General features: G+C 32.5%; 1 protein-coding gene across 1 annotated transcript; it reads right to left on the bottom strand.

Moving 5' to 3' along the window:
• Nucleotides 1-567: 567 nt before the first annotated feature.
• On the bottom strand, nt 568-21,544 carry LOC132728101 (uncharacterized). Its single transcript, XM_060713713.1, has 25 exons — nt 21,457-21,544; nt 20,838-20,987; nt 20,384-20,578; nt 16,678-16,863; nt 16,375-16,392; nt 15,274-15,480; nt 14,761-14,976; nt 13,483-13,624; nt 12,873-12,975; nt 12,057-12,128; nt 11,258-11,473; nt 10,705-10,851; nt 9,932-9,949; nt 9,421-9,503; nt 8,619-8,682; nt 7,792-7,977; nt 6,822-7,042; nt 6,227-6,440; nt 5,658-5,807; nt 5,092-5,266; nt 4,176-4,363; nt 3,081-3,347; nt 2,388-2,499; nt 1,628-1,763; nt 568-862 (listed from the first exon to the last, which is right to left on the bottom strand). Exons 1-25 carry the CDS (start codon nt 21,524-21,526, stop codon nt 775-777), a joined length of 3,624 nt encoding a protein of 1,207 aa, XP_060569696.1. The 5' UTR covers nt 21,527-21,544; the 3' UTR covers nt 568-774.
• Between the last annotated feature and the right edge of the window lie 406 nt (nt 21,545-21,950).

Genomic DNA, 21,950 nt, shown 5'->3' with positions numbered 1-21,950 from the left:
GAGAAGAGAAGCTCGGAGTGGAGAGGCGGGTAGGAACGGGAGAGTAAGTGAGATCCAGAGCGGAATCAGGACGGCACGAGCAGACAAGCTCGGAGTGGAGAGGCGGGTAGGAACGGGAGAGTAAGTGAGATCCAGAGCGGAATCAGGACGGCACGAGCAGACAAGCTCGGAGTGGAGAGACGGGTAGGAACGGGAGGGTAAGTGATGCATTCCAGGATTGTTTTTGTTGCAATTTAAAGATTTTCTATAATTTACATTAAACATGGGCATTATTAAAACAACAGCTACATTATTATGGGTTAAACTGTAAATTTTATGGTCGCCTCCAGTCTAAATCCGCACACCCACCCTGAATCAGCACCATCAACCTGAATCCACGCCTGTAAACAAGAATTTGAGTACTTTATATAATACAATATGTACGAGAATATTCAACAAATGATTTTTTTTTCAATTTTACAAAAAAATATTATTATTGAAACAAAAAAACAACAACACAACAACAATACCAAAACACAACAAAACAAAACAAACAACAACAAAAACATCAACAACAACATCAACATGCATCATTCATCACTTTTACTTTAAAAATCTCTGTGATCAAATATATTATAAATCTGAATATTGAAAATGTTCATAATACAAAACGTATAAGTTTAAAAAAAGTCGCAGTATATAATTATGACACTCGCACGCACAAAAAGTAAGAAAGAGCAGCATTATTATTTCCATTCACTAACGTTGTACGACATATCCGTTTTCTTTCATATTTTAATGTTTGTCACCACCCCATGTTTCTCGAGCTGGGCCCGCTGATAAGTACGTCTGGCTTGAATTCATATCACCCACAGACACAGTTCTGTTTCAAATATAAACAAGTTGTACGTAAATTAAAACGATCATGTTCACTATAAATTATGGATTTATATGTTTTGTCAGTAAATACTGCACAGAAAGCAGCGCTTATTCTTATCCATTATGAATTTTTATTTTTACTTGAAAATTTAGTACTCAGTAGTGATAAAACGAACAGAACTAATAAAAGCCGGATGAATAAATGTGATGGACAACAAAACTTATAACACATATTTCCTTAGTCTTGAAACAGATACTTTAAGAATAAAAATTCCATAAAAATACCTAGAAAAGACATTTCGGTACGTAAAAAAAATCCATTTTATATTAAAAAAGTGAAATAAAAAAAAACATTTTTTTCTGAAAATCGATTCCCTCGGTTAAATAAGACTATGAAGTTGGCGCAGAAATCAACATTAAACAGGTAGCTATACATTCGATTATCAATGTCGAGATGGGATATGCTGGCACGACATTCAGCTCGACATTCGATTTATCACTGTTGAGATGGAATGTAAAGATGTAACGATTTTTTATGTTGAGCTTGGATGTGCAGTTGGCTCGATATTCAGCACAACCAGACTGACATACGTGTTTTGTCTCCTTTTGTTAGTGTCGAGCTTGTATGTGAAGCTGGATCGACCTTTAGCACAACATTCAGCAGCACGACACACACATTTGTCACATTTATTAAGTCTGTCCACGTGAGAAAAAATAAAATCAATTCTATCTACAGTATATTAAAGAAAATATACAAATTTATATTTACCGCCGATTCTTCGTGACTTTGTAACATCGTACATACACCACGGCAGCAGTTGCTATGATACCAACAAAGACTGAACCAACTATGATGCCGATAAGTGCAGCAGACGATAAACCGATGTCGTCATCATTACAGGAAACTAAAATTTGTTAAAACTTTTTTTAAAAAATCTTATAAAACAAAATAAAATTTGTTAAAACTATTTTTTAATCTCATAGAATTTAAAGGAAACCTACAGAAATACCGCAAGTAGAAACTTTTCATAATTTTGAAAACAGACTATCAGTTAAAGCAGTACGCCTTCTGTTTTTAATGCTTATTTTCATAAAAAAATTGAAAATTAAATTAAATGTATATTATTGATTAGTAACCAAAAGGAATCATTTTAAACATTAACTATAGCACTAACAACCCACGTTTATTACAAAAAGAGGTCAAAATATGCCCCGAAACAACCTTCCTGCGTTAGTAATATAGTTACACATATTGAAAATTCACTATTAATCGCTCATAATATGTAAATTATTACTTGAATTTTGGATCTTTTTACTTTGCCTAAAAGTCAATTTTTGATTTATTGAAATAGTTTCGCTCATCTGGAGGCATGCTGCTTTAAAACGAAACCAACATCTTTATTCGAATGATTCGAATTAATCTAATAACATTCACCACAACAGTCCGTAACTTTAAATGTCAAATGTAAAATAAAACTTGATATTTAACTGTCAATATAAAGTAAAATGTAAATTAAAACACATCACACCTTTAGTCCAGCCGTATGGGTTTGTCCGGGAGTCGCACACAAAGCAGTCCGATGATGTTTGTAGGGTGGCATCTCCCGTAATACAAGATCCACCGATGTAACAGAAATTTTCCTACATGGATGAACAACATATAAGAAAAAAGATAATTTACGTGTGTTTAAATATTTATAGAAAGGGAAATCGATGAATATATCTTTGATAAACTACATTGATAGGAAACTGATTTTCGTGATCTGACTCTTTAACGTTATACTTGACATTCCTTTCCCATATACATTCTATGTTTGACAATACGTCAATTCTTCGACTTAGGCGAAATTTGATTAAGGCGATTTCGAATTATTGTGAATACGTAAAGTTGAAATCGTGACATTAAAATGTGAATTCATAAAGTTGAAATCATGAATTCGCGCAGTTGAAATAGTGAAGTTCAAAAGTTACAAAACATTACTTCATGAAGTTGAAATAGTGAATTTATGAAGTTGAAATCATTTTCGAATTCCGTATGTTGAAACCGTGAATTCGCTTAGTTTGAATTGTGAATTCACGAAGGTGAATTCGAAAATTCACGAGGTTTAAATGTCCGTAAGAATAGTTTAGCTATAAATTTCAGATTTACAGTGCAACACATCTCTTGGTTTTATTTTATTTATAATCAATGTGACTAAAAATATCTTTTTTTTGTATTCTACCTCAAGATTTATGACTACAATCTCCCCATCACCGTTGATGACGTAATTCAAACACGTGGAATCATAAACATATACGGACTTGCTTTGTCCGAAGTTCTCTCCGTCGTTACTTATAACAAAGTCAAACACCAGTACTGAAGGTTGGGATTTCTTTGTTGAACGTTTGGAACGCTGGACGGGAACGCAGCACTCCCCGGTAAATATATCCTCATACTTCCCGACATTATTAGACTTACCTACCTCTGTTTTTGTGCCATCGAATAACATCTAAAATATAACAGGAAGACTTCACATATTTCTAGAATAAACAAAACAAGAAAAGAGCAAACAAAAACAAAGAACAACAAGTGAAAATTGTGACGTTTGCAAATAAATTATCAGAAAAATGGTAAATCAGAAACATGTGTGTCGTAAATAGAAGACATTTAATGAGTGTAAATTCAATACTGAATTCATTGAAATAGTTGAATAAAATTAATGCCCAAACAAAAGACCTTTTAAAGTGAAAAGAGGTCATTTTTTCATTGACACGCCTATAGTAAAACAATAAAATTTAGCGCGCATTTACAATATGTATATGTTAGTGTTCATCCGTGCTGTTCTACAGAAATTAGAAACTTCGACGGGAGCGATAGCGACAGGAGAATGTTTCTAATTTCTGTAGAACAGCTAAGGATGAACACTAACATATTTAGTGTCAAGCTTTATTTGGCCCTTGATTACGTCACTACGCGGTACTATGAAGCACTATGAAAAATAGAAGGCGACTATGAACGGATTTCAATATAGTATCGACTTTTTTCCTTCTATGAAAATTAACACACATAATTTTTAAGAAATACAGCGTTTTCATTGGATGACAAATAAAGCTGGACACTAAGTTTGTATAACGCAAAAGACGCCACGTTTAAATATATGCACGGTCGTGCAATACCAATTTGTACGAAGTTGTAAAAGCGGCACCATGTTGTCAAAAAATATCTGCAGGGCAATTATCGAGTGGCGTTTTTGATTTACTGTATTGCCAAAAAAAAATAAAAAAAAAATCTAAACATATTCTATATGACAAGTAACACAAGTAAAATATATTTGTACCTCAAAAGTTGTTATTTCGTATTTGAAGCCATCAAATATGTTATCAGTTCGTATAACAAAACAATCACATTCATTCCCATCAGCTGTATCACATACACCACCGTCATTTATGTCATAGATAATTGGTGGAATTCTCAAATCTATACTACAGTCAGGTCCACGGAACACATCTTCACAACTGCACAGTCCTGGATTAGTACGAACATTTATTATTTACATTTATAATTGATTTTAATAGGTTAATCTTGAAATCTTATACATGTAATTATGAGATAAAAACACAGTATAAAAATAACACATGTCTTTCAGATTAAAAGTGCATAATAAGAACCCGAGAACTGATATAACACTCTGACAGACACGTTATTTCTTATTATTATTCCGTAAAAATAATTTAATGCAATTTTTTATCGCTATGTGCATTATTACTCCGATTGATTGTTATTAGGAGAGAGAACATTACCCTTTCGTAAGTCTATTAAAGTAGATTACTCGCCCCCTAGAAAATATTGCAATTCATATCCAATATAACACCATGTGACGTCACATTTGAATGTATAGTAAAACAGTTTACATGAGGTATTATTATGTTGGTCCGGTATTATAAAAAAAATAACATGTCTGTCAGGGTAATAGTGCATATAAGCAACCCTTGAACTGAAATAACACCCTTCACTTCGGATGTTATACCATTCTAGGATTGTTAATAAGCACTTTTCAAGTGAGTGGCATGGGTAACTTTTACATTGTTACCCTACAACAACGAGTCAATCGAAATGTTATTGAACACATATTAATAACACATACTATCATTTTATATTTAATCCATATGCTGAAACAAATTAATGTTTATAAAATCAAATCTTATAAATTCAGAACAAACAAAAAGTAAAACAAAAAACAAACAAACATTGACCTGAATCGGAGCATACTCCATGTCCACTACAGTTATTTGTACATGTCTGTGACAGGAATGCTTTTACTGTTTCAGAATTGTTGGCAGCAAAATCAGGACTTAGACTGATCACTGTTGATGCTATACTATTGAGAGCATCGACATGTGCTGACGCCCATACTGTACTGTTACCATGCTATAATGTTAAATAAGTAATTGAGTTATGTAGAACATCGGCATGGGCTGACGCCCAAACTGTACTGTTACCATGCTATAATGTTAAATAAGTAATAAAGTTATGTAGAACATCGACATGTACTGATGCCCATACTGTACTGTTACCATGCTCTAATGTTAAATAAGTAATTAAACTATATAGAACATCGGTGTTGGCTGATGCCCAAACTATATTACAAATGTTTTACCTAATGCCTTCTATAAATAATATACCTTATTTACAACTATTTAATTCAACGGCTGAGGTATCAGGGATGATACTTGGAACTGTTGGTACTGTCAAACAATGTTACATAATTTTCAAATGATTATATATAAAATTATACTTCATGAAATAAGAGTAGACTTACAATAATGTCATACACGCATTGGTCAAATACAATGTTTGTGTCTTCATCTCCAAGCTGGTCCGAGAATTCTGTGACGGATGGGGCTCCAGTTATAGAGTTATTACATATTTCACGAGCTTTATCGTCTGAAATGTCCCCTCCAGTACTTCTCTATTGGATAAAATTGGGAAATAAGTATTATATTTCCATTTTTACTTAATACATCATTGTAAAGGAGTTTTGTTTCCATTTGAAAACTGTTGTGGCTTGGTGATAAAGATTTTCGTTTAATTTCATTGTTCAATATCTCTGTGAAGGTATTAAAAATGTTTTTCTAATGATCTGTAAAATATAAGTTAATCTAAATTAATGCGTCGTTATTAATTATTAAACGGAAGTGAATGGCAAAAAAAATCAAACTGCAAAGCGAGCCTAAATATCTAAACATATATGTAGCATGAATAGATAACACATCAACAGTTATTTATTAATTATCTCATTATGCATAAATGTATTTTGTAACCATTGTAATAATATGAACCTACCATTTGTGCATTGAGTTACATTTACATGTTGCTTAGGCAACTTACCTTTTCTCTCATGTTATTGATACTTGACATTATTTCTTTTCCAATTCTTGTGACGACATCTCGCCGTTTTCTCTTCTCTCCGCCAAACTGACATTTATTCTTAGATATCGAGTTACCGTTCGAACAAGCTGGATCCATGGATGCTCCATTGTTAACATTCCATTTCTCTAAGACACGGCTGGCATTATGTAAGAAGTTTTCCTCATCTAGTAATCTATTTTTATAAAGTGATACTTCAGACATACTAACATTTTGAATATAAATCAATGTAGAATAGATATATAAATAAATGTAGGATGAATATATAAACTAATGTATAATAGGTAGAATAGGTATATACATTTATGTAGAATAGATATATAAATTAAAATAGAAATATAATTTAATGTAAAATAGATATATAAATTAATGTAAAATAGATATAAACATGTATGTAAAAAAAAATGAAGCAAAAATATTAAGAACATTACATCTTTCAATGAAGAATAAACTTGTAAAAACATTTTGTGCTTTCGATCTTTTAACATTTGGGGAAAAATTTGATTGAGACAAGTGTTAAACAATAACAAATAGCAACTAAATTATTGCTGTATACCTCCAACTTTTTATAAAGTCATTATAACCATAATAGTCATGTGATGGAGACGATTGGGAGCCATCTCTGTGCCTAAAGTCATTGTTTCTATCTCCATCAAAATATCCACAAAGTCCGTCAGTGTTGTGAAAATCTTTGGCAGATAAGTAAATATCAATATCCATCGTCCTCCCCCAGGAGTGAAGATTTACAATGATCACAGTTCCTATTGGTGTTATTACCTACCAAACATAGACAGAGCTCATTTACATCACAAATAGAAGAACTGTACATACACCAAGCTCAGTTGCAAAATAAATAAAACATAGATTTCATTGCATCTTAACAACAAACATACACTCGATTGCATTTCAATAAATTTGTAAACATTATGCTCAAAATACAACAGTAATCATGCAACAGAAACAATAGACTTAAAACAATTGAATCCAAATTACAGGAACAAAACATATCAGCCAAATTATGTATACATGAAATTCATATACACGGAAAATCAAGATACACCGAACAGGGGTGTGTTCCTCATTTTTACTGATGCCATCGCTTAAACCATTATAAAGGGACTGCTCTCAGGTTTTTTGCCGTGACGGGACTTTTAATTGTTCGGGATGAATTCTCCATTAGATGAAGAACAAAAACTTGTAAGCACAATTTCAGATCATTCACTTACTCCGTTTTACCAGAATAATTATTTCAACTATGAAAGATGGCCCAACATTTAAAATCGTTCAATGTTTTTCACTCACATCTACTGCAAATAGCTGGTTTCAATGTATTTCTGAGTATATTTCTTAATTATCTTTTGCATATCTTTCCGTATTAAATGCCCAGGTTGATCTATGAAAGAAATTCGATTTTATTTGGTTTTGGACCTCTATGGAGTCCTTTTATGTTTATTAAATTCCTCTTTCAAAATAGTATTTGGAGCCCCTGAATGTTTCAGCAGCACATGAAGAAAAGAAACCAAAACCTTGTAACGATAATCATGGATCCGTTGAACATCAATGATTCCTCCATCATTACATTGTAAGAAGTCTAATATCGTGTAGTTGCCACATCTGTTAATTACAAAGACATCAGCCCCTGCCCTGATCGCTACACCACAAGCACACACTGCTCCGCCATTATCATTACAGTATCTGGCATATTCATGAACCTTTAATATCAAATAATATAATTATAAGTATAAATTGATTGTTGTTTAGTCTTGTTGCAGAAAAGGAAGTATTTTGTGGAAAGCGACATTCTGTTGTACTAAATGTAAAAAACGACCGTTCTTCTGTAGGATTAGCAGTATTTTATGTATGGGCAATATCTCCCAGCGATATTATGACCCAGAACAAAAAGTACCACAGAATTTAACTTTTGATGTTGAAATATTTTGACTATGTTTATGTGGCCGCGTGTCAACGGTTACAATTTTTGTATTATTAGATAATAATGTTACATAGTTAATCTATTATTGGTCATATACCATGTCAAAAGTGTTTATAACGCATTAATTACACTTCTTTGATATTACAAATATCATTTTAATATGTATTGTAAATTGTCATAGTTCTGCTCATGCATGTTAATATGTAAGCATGTATTCAAGCACATTTTAAATGAAAATGTACACCAGATATATTGATAATATAACATAACTAAGGTCAAATGAAAAGCGACGTTATCAATATGTAATATTTTAGTCCAACTTCACTGTTCAAGGCAATGTAAATTCAGTTTGAATTATTCGAGTCACGCATGTTTAGACAGATCAACATATTTGATTATAGATGATCAATCAAAACTTACCTCTGTCTGATATGCCTTGTTTCTATAAAACATGTGATCACCGACCAATTGTTGCCCGAAATACCTATACAAACATACAAAAAACAGTCTAAGTCTGGTGTTGATTTAGATATATACAAATTTTATAAAGCTTATCCAATTTGAAATGATAAAATCCTTATGTGTACATTCAAATATTATTAGGAACTATTACGTTCCTTGTTTTTAATATGAGTCGGATGAAGTTCTTATAAAATTCATCATCGGCCAGAGAAGAATTCAACAATTAACATGAAATGGTAAAATGTTTACTTCAGATGTGATCGCACGGCGGTTATAATGGACTTTTCAATGTGACATGTTAGTGCCATTCCATGAAGGGCGGCGTGTTATTCTTAATTAAAGGAATGCAAGGAAACAATGGACGAAACTAAATAAAATGGATTTTTAAAGTGGATCAGATGTTATGAAGCATGCATTTCACACACAAGACGTCAAAATACACATTTTAAAAGCAGCCAAAATATACTATGGGTGATTAAACACGATTCGAATAAGGAGTACCGTAAGCACCAGAAGCCAAATAGAAATAACTAAAAGTACTGCAGCCACTTCAATTACAAACCTTTTTATTCGCAATGTGTAAATACCAATGCTATTCAGAATCATTCATGATATAAGAGTCATAGGTCAGGACATTTTTTTTCTTTGAAACACACAACTATCCCAGTTTTGGTCTTAAGAATTCGGACTATTCACATTCTATGAAACGCAACCCTGGTACCTCATGTCTCTCTATAATAAGTGACCAAGCTACACTTACCTTCCGTCGGCGGTTCGCACGTGGGGATCAGCATGCGAGTAGCATCGTTTGTATCTGTGTATTGCCGAGTGTGTCACTTCAACCTTTATATTACATAAGAATATTGTTCATCTAAACCTTGAGTTAAATGCTTACAATCTTACAAGGAAAAACAACATTACATGCTTACAATAAAATAACAAATAAAACAAAGAAACAAATACCACAAATCACATCCACCCCTTCCAAAAAACAAACAAAAAAACAATAAATAAATAAGTAAATAAAAACATGATAAAAAATATTGAAAACAAAAAGCTGTCTTGAACAAAATATTACATAGGATTGCAGTTGTTTAGGACAATAAAAGGTAAATGCAACATTGTTTCATGCACTTCCATCTGCAGATGCATAAAAGTGTACACATTTTAATACATGTACGTTATAAAGCATAAAAAGTTATTAATACTTTTTAAAGCATTTCGATATTAAAATGATATGATCCTTAGAATTGTATTGATTTTGTTCTTACCGCAATGATTCCAATGCGCTGAAATAATTAAAGATATACCATGTGTAATATACTATTGAACTATAAAAAAGAATAGTGAAATGGATGATTGTAATTTTAAAATTTTATAATAGTGCTTCATTTTCTTTTAGAACTGGTGTACACCTTATAAGTTTTCTAAATTACAAATCATTAATGGAGAGAAAAGGTCATTGTAAACTTTGTTACAAGCATCTTTATGTTTATGTCATCAATTCTACCTTATTTGGTTTCTTCAAATTCTGTCTGTAAACTATATAAGAAGCACCTCAACAATTGTTTTAACCAACACTGTCAGTTAGCATCTCCAAGTATAGGCTGACAATTTTATTTTAACCTCCTTATTTACCAACTCTGGCAGTGAAAACAAGCACCTCCATGTATAGGAAAACAATTTTAGTTTACCACTTTACCACCTCTGTCAGGACAAATTTTGCAAACACCTCCATGTATAGCTCGACAACTTAATCTTACCTCAGTAATAACCACTTCTGTCAGTGCAGATCTAGCTACAGTCCATGCAAACAATTTTATCTAACATCAGTAATTGTCATCAAAATCAGTTTCGTATGAATCACCTCCATGTATGGGCAAACAATTTTATTTTACATTTTTATCTTCCAACTCCGTAAGTACAGATTTTGTGACAAACACCTCTATGTATACGCCAACAATTTTATCATACCTCAGTAATAACAAATTATATTGGTTTTGTATGAAGCACCTTCATGTAAAGCTCAACAATAAAATCTTACCTCAGTATTTACTACTTCTGTCAGTTCAGACTTAGTTACAAGCAACTCCATGTCAAAGTTCAGTTTGTCATCGTAGTCATGATCTATTGTAGTTAATCTAAATCTATACTTGATGCTGGAGTTCCAAACATCACCTACCATCAAACTCTAAATAATGTAGAAAAACACTCATTTTAAATATAGATGTATAACTAGATAAACATTAACTCTTTATCCTTTATATATTGTAGAAATTGACATATGTTCAATATAGATATATACCTTAGTAAAATTATAACCTTTTATCCTCTACTTAATGTAGTTCAATAAAGGTACATATATATATATATATATATATATATATAATATATATATATATATATATATATATACATGTACCTAAATATAAACCTTTTACGTCTAACCATTTATGTCTCGATGATGGGAATACTGACAATAATTCTATTTGGAAGAATATGTATTTAAAGAAGAAATAAATATCACCTCGAGATGAACTGCAATTCAGTTTTAAACATACATTAACACATTGAGTATACAGTTTTTATCAACGAACCTTTATTTTGTGAGAAGATGTACTGTTATTATCAGCGTTCATCACGTGTATTCCAGCGTTGCATGCATCAATTTCACGGTTAACGTCTGAAATCGAAAGCGTTTCCTCGCACACTTCTTCTCCAGTATTGATGTATGTACAACCTAAAGGCACTGTCTGTTCAACTTCAATGATAGCATATCCATTCTTTGGAAGTCTTCTGGATGTGTCTGAAATCTTTACCGATCACATGCATAAGATGATAATCCGCTAACTGTTTATTGTATCATAGTTTAGACTACTTTTCCTTTGAAAAAGTGTCATGAGTTAAATCGTATAACCATAAAAGCACAGTGCGTTAAATGGAATGCAGCTGTCAGTCTAATATAAATAAGCAAGCTCGTTGATTGGCTACATTTTCTGGGATTTACTTATTGTGATAACAAGGAATGGGAAATGATGGAGAATCATGATCCGATGCTCTTTCATTGGTTCATTTATTCTGGGGTTTCATATTGAGACGACAGGGAAATTGATTTGATACAAAGGAGAGAAAAAACAATACCAAAACAATCGGTGACGCTCCCCCGTTCAAATCATTTAGTGTCGTGTTTCGATAATCTTTTTATTAACAATTGCATTATTCTTACCAAGTAGGTGTATCAAGAAAAAAATAATATATCGTTTTAACCATTCATATCACAATCTCGGAATACTAAATTAAGTAAGCCTGGATGCGAATATCTAAATAATAGATTTTAAAAGTTGTACACAAATTATGCATTTAATGTTTATACAAATAATATCGTTAATATATTACCTTCCAACCTGCGAAAAAATTATTGCTTAATTTTTCATCTGTTGTCCCAGCTGCAATGACACCGCATTTCACCTGAAACGAAATGTTTTATCCCCGTTTTCAAAGAGACTTATAAGTTCCCAACGATAGTTTGATAAGTAAATGAATGTAACAACTATTTTTGAACTCTAAAGTCTTCAAAGTACGGTAAAACTTCTGAAAGGTAACACCCTTTAGTTGACAAAGAGTTTGGTTATTACTGAAATGTGTTTATCTAGAGAGGTCAACTTTGATTTATACAGTTTGAGTTTATTGTAGTTCGATTGTGTAGAAGCTATAAGCTTAAAGCCACACTTTCGAATCCGTTCCTGGAACCAACCTGAGCGAGAAAATGAGCAATGAGTGTGAAGTTTCTTGCTCAAAGAAACAACGACTTGCCCCTGATGGGGTTTGAACTCATGCGGCTAGATTACTAGTCCGACGCGTTAACCACTCCGCCATGCCGAGGTTAAAGTGGTTATCCGTAGAGAAATTACACTGCTGTTGCAAAGATAGTTTATGAACACTTTAAAGACACTTTAATCTCGTTTTATTAAGGCAATATAATTATATATACATGTATTAGTAATAATACAACACTAGGAGCACAGTATAACAAATTAACATTAAGCATGGAATGTATTTAAAGTGTGGATGAACAATACAATTGTTATTGAATCGTCCAATAAATCGCATACAAAACTTAAAATAACATACTATTATCCATCAACGGTTATAATATGTATATCTATGGCAGATTTATAAAAGGTAAAATATTTAGCCCCTGATTTTATCTACCTCATATCCAAGTCGTAATTGATTTAAAGAATCTCCGCTTAATACAAGGTCATCCGGATTAGATGAAAATCCTGTCTCATCCCATAGTGTTCCATTGATATACCTTTTTGAAAGAGATGTTAAGGACATTTTATCGTTTTTATATATACATAGCATGATGATCATTTACATACTTAGGAAAACTTCTCCCTTTTGTCTTTTTAAACAACACAACGTACAATTTTCAAAACTAAAACACCAAAAGACATGTTGTTTATAACAAATGAAATAATAATTTACATGAAAAAAATATTTTGTTTGTGCAAAGTACTACTATGTCGTATATTAATCAGTTATATTTTAGTAAACGTTCGAGCATATATTACATCAAATGTTTAGTGATAAAGAAAAAATTGTAGAGTATCCAATGATTTATGTGTACATAAGGACATTAATGAAATATAGTAACGGAATGATTTATTTTGTAATTCAACTAATTGTTCCATTGTTAACAACCATTGCCATTCGTCTTGGAAATAAAAAAAATCTCAGCAATAAAGCTATCCAAAACAATATAATAAAATAAATATAAAATATCAGAAATCAAATAATTATATAATGGTGTTTTTACCATTTCACTTTGTATGCAGTATCGCCAGTTATCACAAATGAACATCTGAACTGAATGTATGCTCTATATATAATTCTATCACCACTGACTCTGTCTTCTCTGTGTTTTATTTCTGGTTTTACTTTCACATTGTTGTAATGAACTGACAAAATTAGTATATATTCATTATTATTGTTGTTGTTATTATTATTATTATTACATTGTATTATTATTATTATTATTACTATTATTATTATTATGTAATTAAGGTTTTAATCTTGATTTTACTGTCATATATGCTTTGTAACACCGCACTTTAGGGTCTAACGCACTTTGGGTGCAACGCACTTTAGGGTCAAAATCGAGAAATTGACCCCAAAGTGCGTTAATATGCTACATATCAACGCACTTTGGGTTACAAGAGTTCTGAAGGTGTCAACTGAGTTCTGCTTAAATACTGAATACTGACTTATTCTATTATTATATACTAGACCCCCATGAGTACTTTACGTTATTATAAAGTTCCGTTCTTAATGTGTGACTACTTAAACAGTTTATGATTTTTTTGAGTACTACCTGTACGGACTACTACTTAAGGCCGCATCTTCATCTAGTCAAGTTTCTTAAATGTCACATTTAGATAAGCTAAATAAATGTCCCTTTCAACATATTTTTAGGCACATGTTTTTACTGAAATCTCTTATTAAGATTTGCCAGAATTTATATTAGACTATCATATTTTTATAAAATATGTAATTAAAAAAACCGGGAAAATGATGCAATTAGCTAAAAACAATGTAGTAAATGAAAGTTGTTTTTCTTCGGAAACTCAGATGATGGTCTCCGACGCCAAAATTCCTCATTCAAGCTCCACGGCTTTAGTGTATTTTTAAAATTTTTTAACGAATTTAATTTCATTATTTTGATCCTTTATTTTTCGACTGACATTTCAACGGCATTTTAAACAATTATTGAAACTTTAACTAAAATAAACATTCAAAGAACAAATTAATTATATACAATATTTGATATTTTTAATAAAACAAAATGTAATTACATTTGAAAGTGTACGAAATGTTTTTATAATTTGAAAAGGATAACGGTCTCTAGTATGCGAGGCACTATATTGGATGTTTTATTTTATAACGCCAAGAGTGGAAAACACGTTGCGAAAATATTCTGAGAAAAGATAGACACGAAAGCGGCTTCTTCTTTAAAACAATGTTATCTGAAATAATTCGATCTTAATATGGATAAAAATTCTAAACTTGACTATATTTGATTTGAAAGAATACTTACTGAGACACAAATGACCATAAAAGGGAAAAAATGATACATCAAACTGGATTTTCCCATCACATTTTCTTGCATAAATGTAACGAGTACAATACTCATCATAATAATATTCCCCATCAACATAGTTATCGTAATAATCATAGTCTAAGTTACGTTTGTAAACATAGCAAACTGCATACTTGACAGGAATGTTCTCTGGTATATCTAGAAATATTCTCTCTGAAAATAAATGACGCATTGATGTATACACTCATCAAAGTTGAATAATGCTTAAAACTGTTTAATTAACTTTTCAACGTCCCTCAGAATAAACGCTTATGTAAGCTTGGCTTTTTTAGGGCCAGCTGGATAGCTGAAAAAATGAAAGCAAAAACAAAATATCAGCATGAACTTTTACGCATTTGATAACTTTACATATATGCCGTTATTAACATCAACATTTAAGACTATTTATCTAATTCGATTAATTGTCAAGAAAGTACGTTTGTTGTAAGTATGACCATTTGCAAAATGCACCTTTCAGAAAGAAAACGTCGGGATGCCAATAATTGATACCGATACATTCATCGAAAACTTCATCAACATCGTCAAAGGCAGGCAGCACATACTGTTTCCCTTTTTGATGAGCGTCTAACCATCCAAGCTGGACATCAGTATATGGCAAGTTTAGGAACCTATCTGTCACGTTTCCAGCAGAGTAAACAGACTCTGATGACTGGCAAGCTGAAAATAATATTCATATTTAGGTAAACAAGTTGTGTTATACACTTTCAACAATAGTGTTCTGTTTTGGTCTTTATATTATATGTTGATTGTTAACTTTGTACCCGTGTTCTCAACAAAACTGATATAACAGTGTATCTAGATCTACACTATGAAATTATTTGCACATGTTATAGTGTCCTATATGAGCCGGTAGGAGAGGGCTATGATGCAAATAACTGTTTTTATATACGATCTTAAATGAATCTTTGTTATAAGACTGCAAATTTCTTTAACTCGAGAATATAAGAATTTAAAACTGGCTGCCGGTACAGACCGGAATATCTACCTCGAGGGTAACTGTTTACGGCGGTAACGAGGCTCTGCCGAAACAGTTACCCGAGAGCTAGATATTCCCGTCTGTACTTGATTCTTAATATTGCATAATACATATCAATTATTTTCAGAACAGAAATTACGAAAACTGATATTCTCATTAAGCACTTGTTTCTTATAGTTGCGTATAGACTTACAAGTTAATTCATAACAGTAAAATGACGTCATCCTAAGAACGCATATGATTCATAAAGGGCGCGAGACAATGACGTCAGTTAAAGTACAGGATTATCTACCGTTTGCACCGGTGCTAGAAAAACCTGTCTTACACACTCATGTAAGACAGGTTTTTCTAGTACCGGTGCAAACTGTAGATAATCCTGTCTGATATGCAAGAAAACATGAAATAACATCATAAATCGACTGCAGCCGTGTATATAGATTATATAAACGTTACGATTATCTAATGAAAAAAGGACGTTACAAACGTGCAGTATCATACAGGTATACATATATAACTATCTGACAACAAGTTTAATTTTAGAAAATATCATTTAATAATTTTTACCTGATACTTACAATCTGTATTTACTCTATCTGCAAAATAATAAATGAAAAGTTTTAGAATTTTTGCCAGCATAAAATCAAAATTTTTGAGATATTATATTATATCCACTAATATAACGAGCTTGCACCTTGCCTCATAATTCACAACAATCAATTGTCTATAAACAAAGGTATCATCAGAGGCTCGAGATGTGAACATTCTTTTTACATTTAACTTATATAAATATTCCACAGTATTAATGGTTATAATAAAAAAATTCTCGCAATAACTTATTTTCCAATTTGTTTTATAAAGGAAACAAAACGAAAGTATACCAAAACAAACGTAAGTATTGTAGTAAATGTTGTAGTCAGAGCCCAACGGAAATCTGTATAGTAGGTGACCGTTACAAGTTCTCATTTCTACAGTGAAATTTCCTATACATTCATCAGTGTGATTTAATATGCAAACTTCCGCTGTAATGACATTCTCGCCTATATCCGATATATCCATGTGCTCTTCTGATTAAAAAAAAACACCAAGTATTAGCAAGAGCTATTTTTCTTTTTCTTTTGTACCATAGTCAAAAATAAAAACACGTTCCCTGATGTCACAATATGAAACCCCAGAAAAAAGGTAACCAATGAACGAGCATCTGAAAATGATATTTCTAACGCTATCCCTTTCTCTATCTTCACAATATGTAAACCCCAGACAAAATGAACCAATTAAATGGCATGCTCTGGAGTGCGGGTAACTAATTAATACCCTCACATCAGTTAACGCACTGTACATGTATATGTATACGATTTAACTCTGACAAATTTTCAACAGAAAGGTCCCCAAACTGTGATACAACAACAGATTGTTTTTATTTTTGATTATGATACAAAAGAGAAAGAACATCAAAACACTCGGCAATCTGATTTATACTTAGATAGACTAATGTTCGGTGCTCGTTCTGTTACTTTAAGACTTTAGACAGTCGAAAGCCGCTTGTAATCTTATACCTTTGAACAAGCTTTTTGATTTTTCAACGTTCTTGTTTGCAACTGGAAAAATATTGACCTGTTTAACAGGGTTTTTACATACGTTCTTGAAGTAAAACCAGACAGTCGGAACAGCCGGAAAACATTTTTGTCTAGTCCGGCTGTTGTAGGTAGTCCGGTTTGCCTGAATCCGGTTCCGACCAGAACTAATACTGCACAGTAAAACACGTGCAAAAGGTAATTGGTTTACTCATTAATGAAGTTTCAAAGTACTCATCAACTCGATATCTGGCTCTTCCGCCTAGCCAGAATAACCGAAATCAAGATTACTTACGGTGAAAAAAAATCCGTTGACAGATTTAATAATATGTGTGTTGTGAACGGTGTGTCCGGATGTCCACTGGTATAGGTGTGTCCGTCAGAAATACTCTAGTATTTTGCCGCCGTTGAGCCGAAATCGTACCACAAATGGTCATTTTAGCTCATATCTTGACATTTCCTGCTTGCGGAAGTGAGACCCAGGCTCAATTCCGTAAAACCCGATTCGGTGGGATAATAAGCTGGTCTGATAGTTTGTCCGCTGGTATAGGTGTGTCTCTCGAGAATACTGTGGTTATTTTGACGACGTTGAGTTGAAAATCGTACTATAAATGGTAATTCCAGCTCACATCTCGCTATTTCTGGCTGGTCCCTGTGAGCCCACGCCAAAATGCCACAGAGCCCCATATGGTGGGATGGTTACTGGATCTGACCGTGTGTCCGATTTTATAAGCCGGTCCGTTGGAAATACTGAGGTATTCTGCCTCCTTATGTACAAAATATATTTTCGCAATCATGGTAACCTTTGTTTTACGCTTTTTTGCAATTATAGAGAACTTAACCTTGAATTAAAACACGAGATCACGATATTTTTTTAAAAATAATATTTACATTCATTTAGCATTTCATACCATAGTTATACATTAAAGGTAATGACTTAATTTATGACAATTACATTTATAAATTTCTGCACTGATTCCTGTTCAAACTCAGTGCATGTGCATTGAAAATAACATGAAAAGAGGCTGTACCGCAACTCAATTTTTCACTCCACATATTTTCAAAATTTTCAAAATGAACTTGCTCCACAAAACATGCATTCATTTATATGACAGCTTCTCAACGTCTCATTCAAAATATATCAAATGAACACCAGATTGTCCCCAATGATTTAAAGACGATACTAACCACTGAAACTTGAAATATGTCATCTTAATTTTAGAAGCTCAAATATCTAATTTAATCTAATTTGTAAATTAGGCCAGTTCGAAACAAATATTCCTATGTTTAACAAAAGTACAAATGATCATGTTATTTAAATTGAGATACTTTTGATACATGTATTTACCTTAATACTAAGAAAATGTTGTTGTGTAATTACATAAATAAATGGCAACATTTGAGCTATAATAACCAAAATACCAGAGTATAACAGCTGACACACAGTCGGACCCCAAAGCATGAAACTTAATATGTTCCTGTGGAACTGAGTCTCGGGATTACATGACCCTCTAACTATCCAACCATATAATATATTATAATCTTACCTCCTAATCATCTCACCATATCGGCTTCTGCGGAATCAAGCCACAGCCTCACAGGGGCCAGCCGGAAATGTCGAGATTATAAGTTAAATTGACCATTTACAGTCCGGACGTCGGCAGAATACCAGAGTATACCCGACGGACACACATATACCAGTATAACACAGACACATCATTTAAGACGGACACATTCTCCTTAAATTTGTGTCGAACTTGTTTGGTCGTCAGTAGCAGCCGTGATTCCGGTTATTCTAGCTAGCCGGAATGAATGTCAGACATAATCCCCTTCGGACAAAATCCCCTTCGCCTACCCGGACAAAATCCCCTTCATGGGTGGACATAATCCCCTTCATTTTTTTTGCAAGGCCGGACAAAATCCCCTTCACTATCCGGACAAAATCCCCTTGTTTCATAGGTTTCTTATGTATTATTATGCTCCATAAAATTGATGAATAATGTATTATTATACTCCCTAAAAATTGATGAATAATGAACTTTTGTTTTTTATTTATCATTATGTATCAATAGTTAACCTTTATTTAGTTTAGATGTTTTCATTAAAATTATGGTAAATTATCAACTGCGTAACACATTTTTGATTAGGCAATTTCTTTAATTGTTTTAAATTGATTAGTATGAAAAACATTTTATTAGCCAATAATTGTTTCATTGATTACAATTTCTATTGATGAAAGAGTGATAATTTAATCAAACCAAGATCACTGCACTACTTGATTGATTGTTATGAATGCTTTAATAAAGCAATTTTAACATGATTAAAATGTGCTAATTGAATGTGCTTTTCTGCTGAAATATTTTCTACATTTTTATACATTAAGATATTTACCACACAGCATAATGCAGTATGTCACTCTCATACCCACTTTATAAACCAAAAATTCCTCCGAGGGGGATTTTGTCCTAGGTAGCAATTTTATGAAGGGGATTTTGTCCACTTCAAAATTTCACACATGAAGGGGATTATGTCCACCCATGGAGGGGATTATGTCCAGATATACAAAAATACATGAAGGGGATTTTGTCCGAAGGGGATTATGTCCGTACACCAGCCGGAATAGCAGGATATCGAATTTGAAACTAGATTATTTTTATTATTATGTTTAACACAGGTATAAATGTATCAACTCTGGCTATCCGGTTCAGCTGGAACCGGTTTCCGGACGGAATAGCCGGACAAGACAAAAAACGTTCCAGCTACTCGGGCTGTTCCGACTGTCTGGCTAACTTCATGATATTTCTCACATATAATTAGATTTCCTTATCTCAAAATACATATCTAAAGTTGCTTTGTATAAGTTAAAGCTCTTTATAAGATACAAAACTATAACAAAAAAGATAAATACTAGTAAACGTTGGTGATTTGTACGAAATAGTATTACAAATCCTCTGATTCTATAAAATGATGCATGTTTCGTATTTTCTTATACAAGAAGCATGATAACCATTACCTTTTAACACGGCAAAATAATCGTTTGGCCTTTTTGAGCATTGTTTGTTGATATTTCCCTGCCACGGAATCTGTACGCGACCTCCCCAAAATGAGCTATTGCACCAGCTGTCACGGCAGTTTCCAATATACAAATTGTAATGAACACTGTCTTCAATGTCATACACGTATCCTAAGTTGTTACAAGTTCCACTACCTGTAATTACGTAGAATAATACATTCTATTATATAATAATTATATTTGATTACCTTATATAATCAACAAAGGAAAAGTTACTGTAAGCTGCAGTAAGAACAAAAATGGATTTGATACGATAGTGTGTTCATGTTCAGAAATGATACAATGCATTATCTCAAGAATAACGAAATGGAATACTGTAAAGGGCGGCTGTAAATTGAAAGTTTATTGCTGTCTCAAACCGATACCATTTGAGATAAATCAATATTCTACTAACCTGTCGTAGAAGTTACTGCAGCAGCAGTGGTAGTCAGAAAATCTGATGTGGAATTTGACGTTATGTTTGAAGGTAAAGACAGGGCTGGAGTTTGTGCAGATGATGTATGATCTGTTGTGCGATCAGTTGTTGATAAGGCTTGATATAATCCTATAAATAGAAATGAGTTTGCAGTTTATATTATTATAAGCAAATAGATATTCTGTTCTGTGTGAACTATACCCAGCAAGAGTTGTACTTTAAGAATATATATTAATCTAATTCCATGCATGTTTTAAAATATACACAGGCCTTTAAATGACGTGGCTTCCATGTTATGACAACAAGTATGGAATAAGATCATAAGACCTCATAATTATTGTGAGCTTTTTCCATCCTAAGTTACTGACATGAACTTACCATCAGCTTCAGATTTATAATGCTTTTAGCATTGATTTTAATCAACAGTTATGTTTTCAGTGCATTGCGTTTAATGTTAGCAGTTGAAGACCAAAATCGTTTTCCCCATAAGCATTAAAATCACATATCTTCAAAGAAATAAAAAATGCTATCAAGATCGACACAACAAAATGAAGAAGAAAAAAACAACATGAAGCATCCATTTAAGAAATCCACTCACCTGTTTTGAAGCACCAAACTATCAAAATAAAATATAACACAGGGAAATTCTGCACTCTCTTTGACGACATCCTGTTTTAATGGTCCGCTATGGATTGGTAGTTATTTTGTGCTTTAATCATTTTTATATCTATCTTCTAAATTATGATCATTCATATTTATTTTATAATTTATCATCAATATCGTCATCAAGGGCTTTATAGTTTCTACTTCACTTGTTAACGACATTAAAAGTAGGGTAACAAAAAAGAAAATCATGAATACAAAAAAGAAATCATGAATATAAAATGTTAGAGGAACGAGACATTGTACTTATTTAACCATGATTAAATGTTCATTTCCAGTTTAAAGGAGCTGGGGCCAAAACGCCTCAAAACCTAAAATTTGAAATTCTTGCTTAGATCAAGTGAAGCACTTAAAAATAGAAAAATCTACAAAGGATAATATTGAAATATGCTCAAAATTATCCAGAAAATCGGCTTTATCTGCGATTCT

The sequence above is a fragment of the Ruditapes philippinarum genome, unplaced genomic scaffold, assembly GCF_026571515.1.
Source record: "Ruditapes philippinarum isolate M1 unplaced genomic scaffold, ASM2657151v2 ctg5901_1_1_1_1, whole genome shotgun sequence".
Taxonomy (NCBI): domain Eukaryota; kingdom Metazoa; phylum Mollusca; class Bivalvia; order Venerida; family Veneridae; genus Ruditapes; species Ruditapes philippinarum.
The sequence above is the reverse complement of the archived record's forward strand: the minus strand, read 5'-3'. Positions and strand labels throughout refer to the sequence as shown.

Coding starts and splice junctions, on each gene's coding strand:
- LOC132728101 (XM_060713713.1), bottom strand. CDS start 21,526: ATGTCGTCAAAGAGAGTGCAGAATTTCCCTGTGTTATATTTTATTTTG. Junction 14,977..15,273: donor CGACGTTTTCTTTCTGAAAG/GTGCATTTTGCA, acceptor ATTTATTTTCAG/AGAGAATATTTCTAGATATA. Junction 7,043..7,791: donor TCCATGATTATCGTTACAAG/GTTTTGGTTTCT, acceptor TATGTTTGGTAG/GTAATAACACCAATAGGAAC.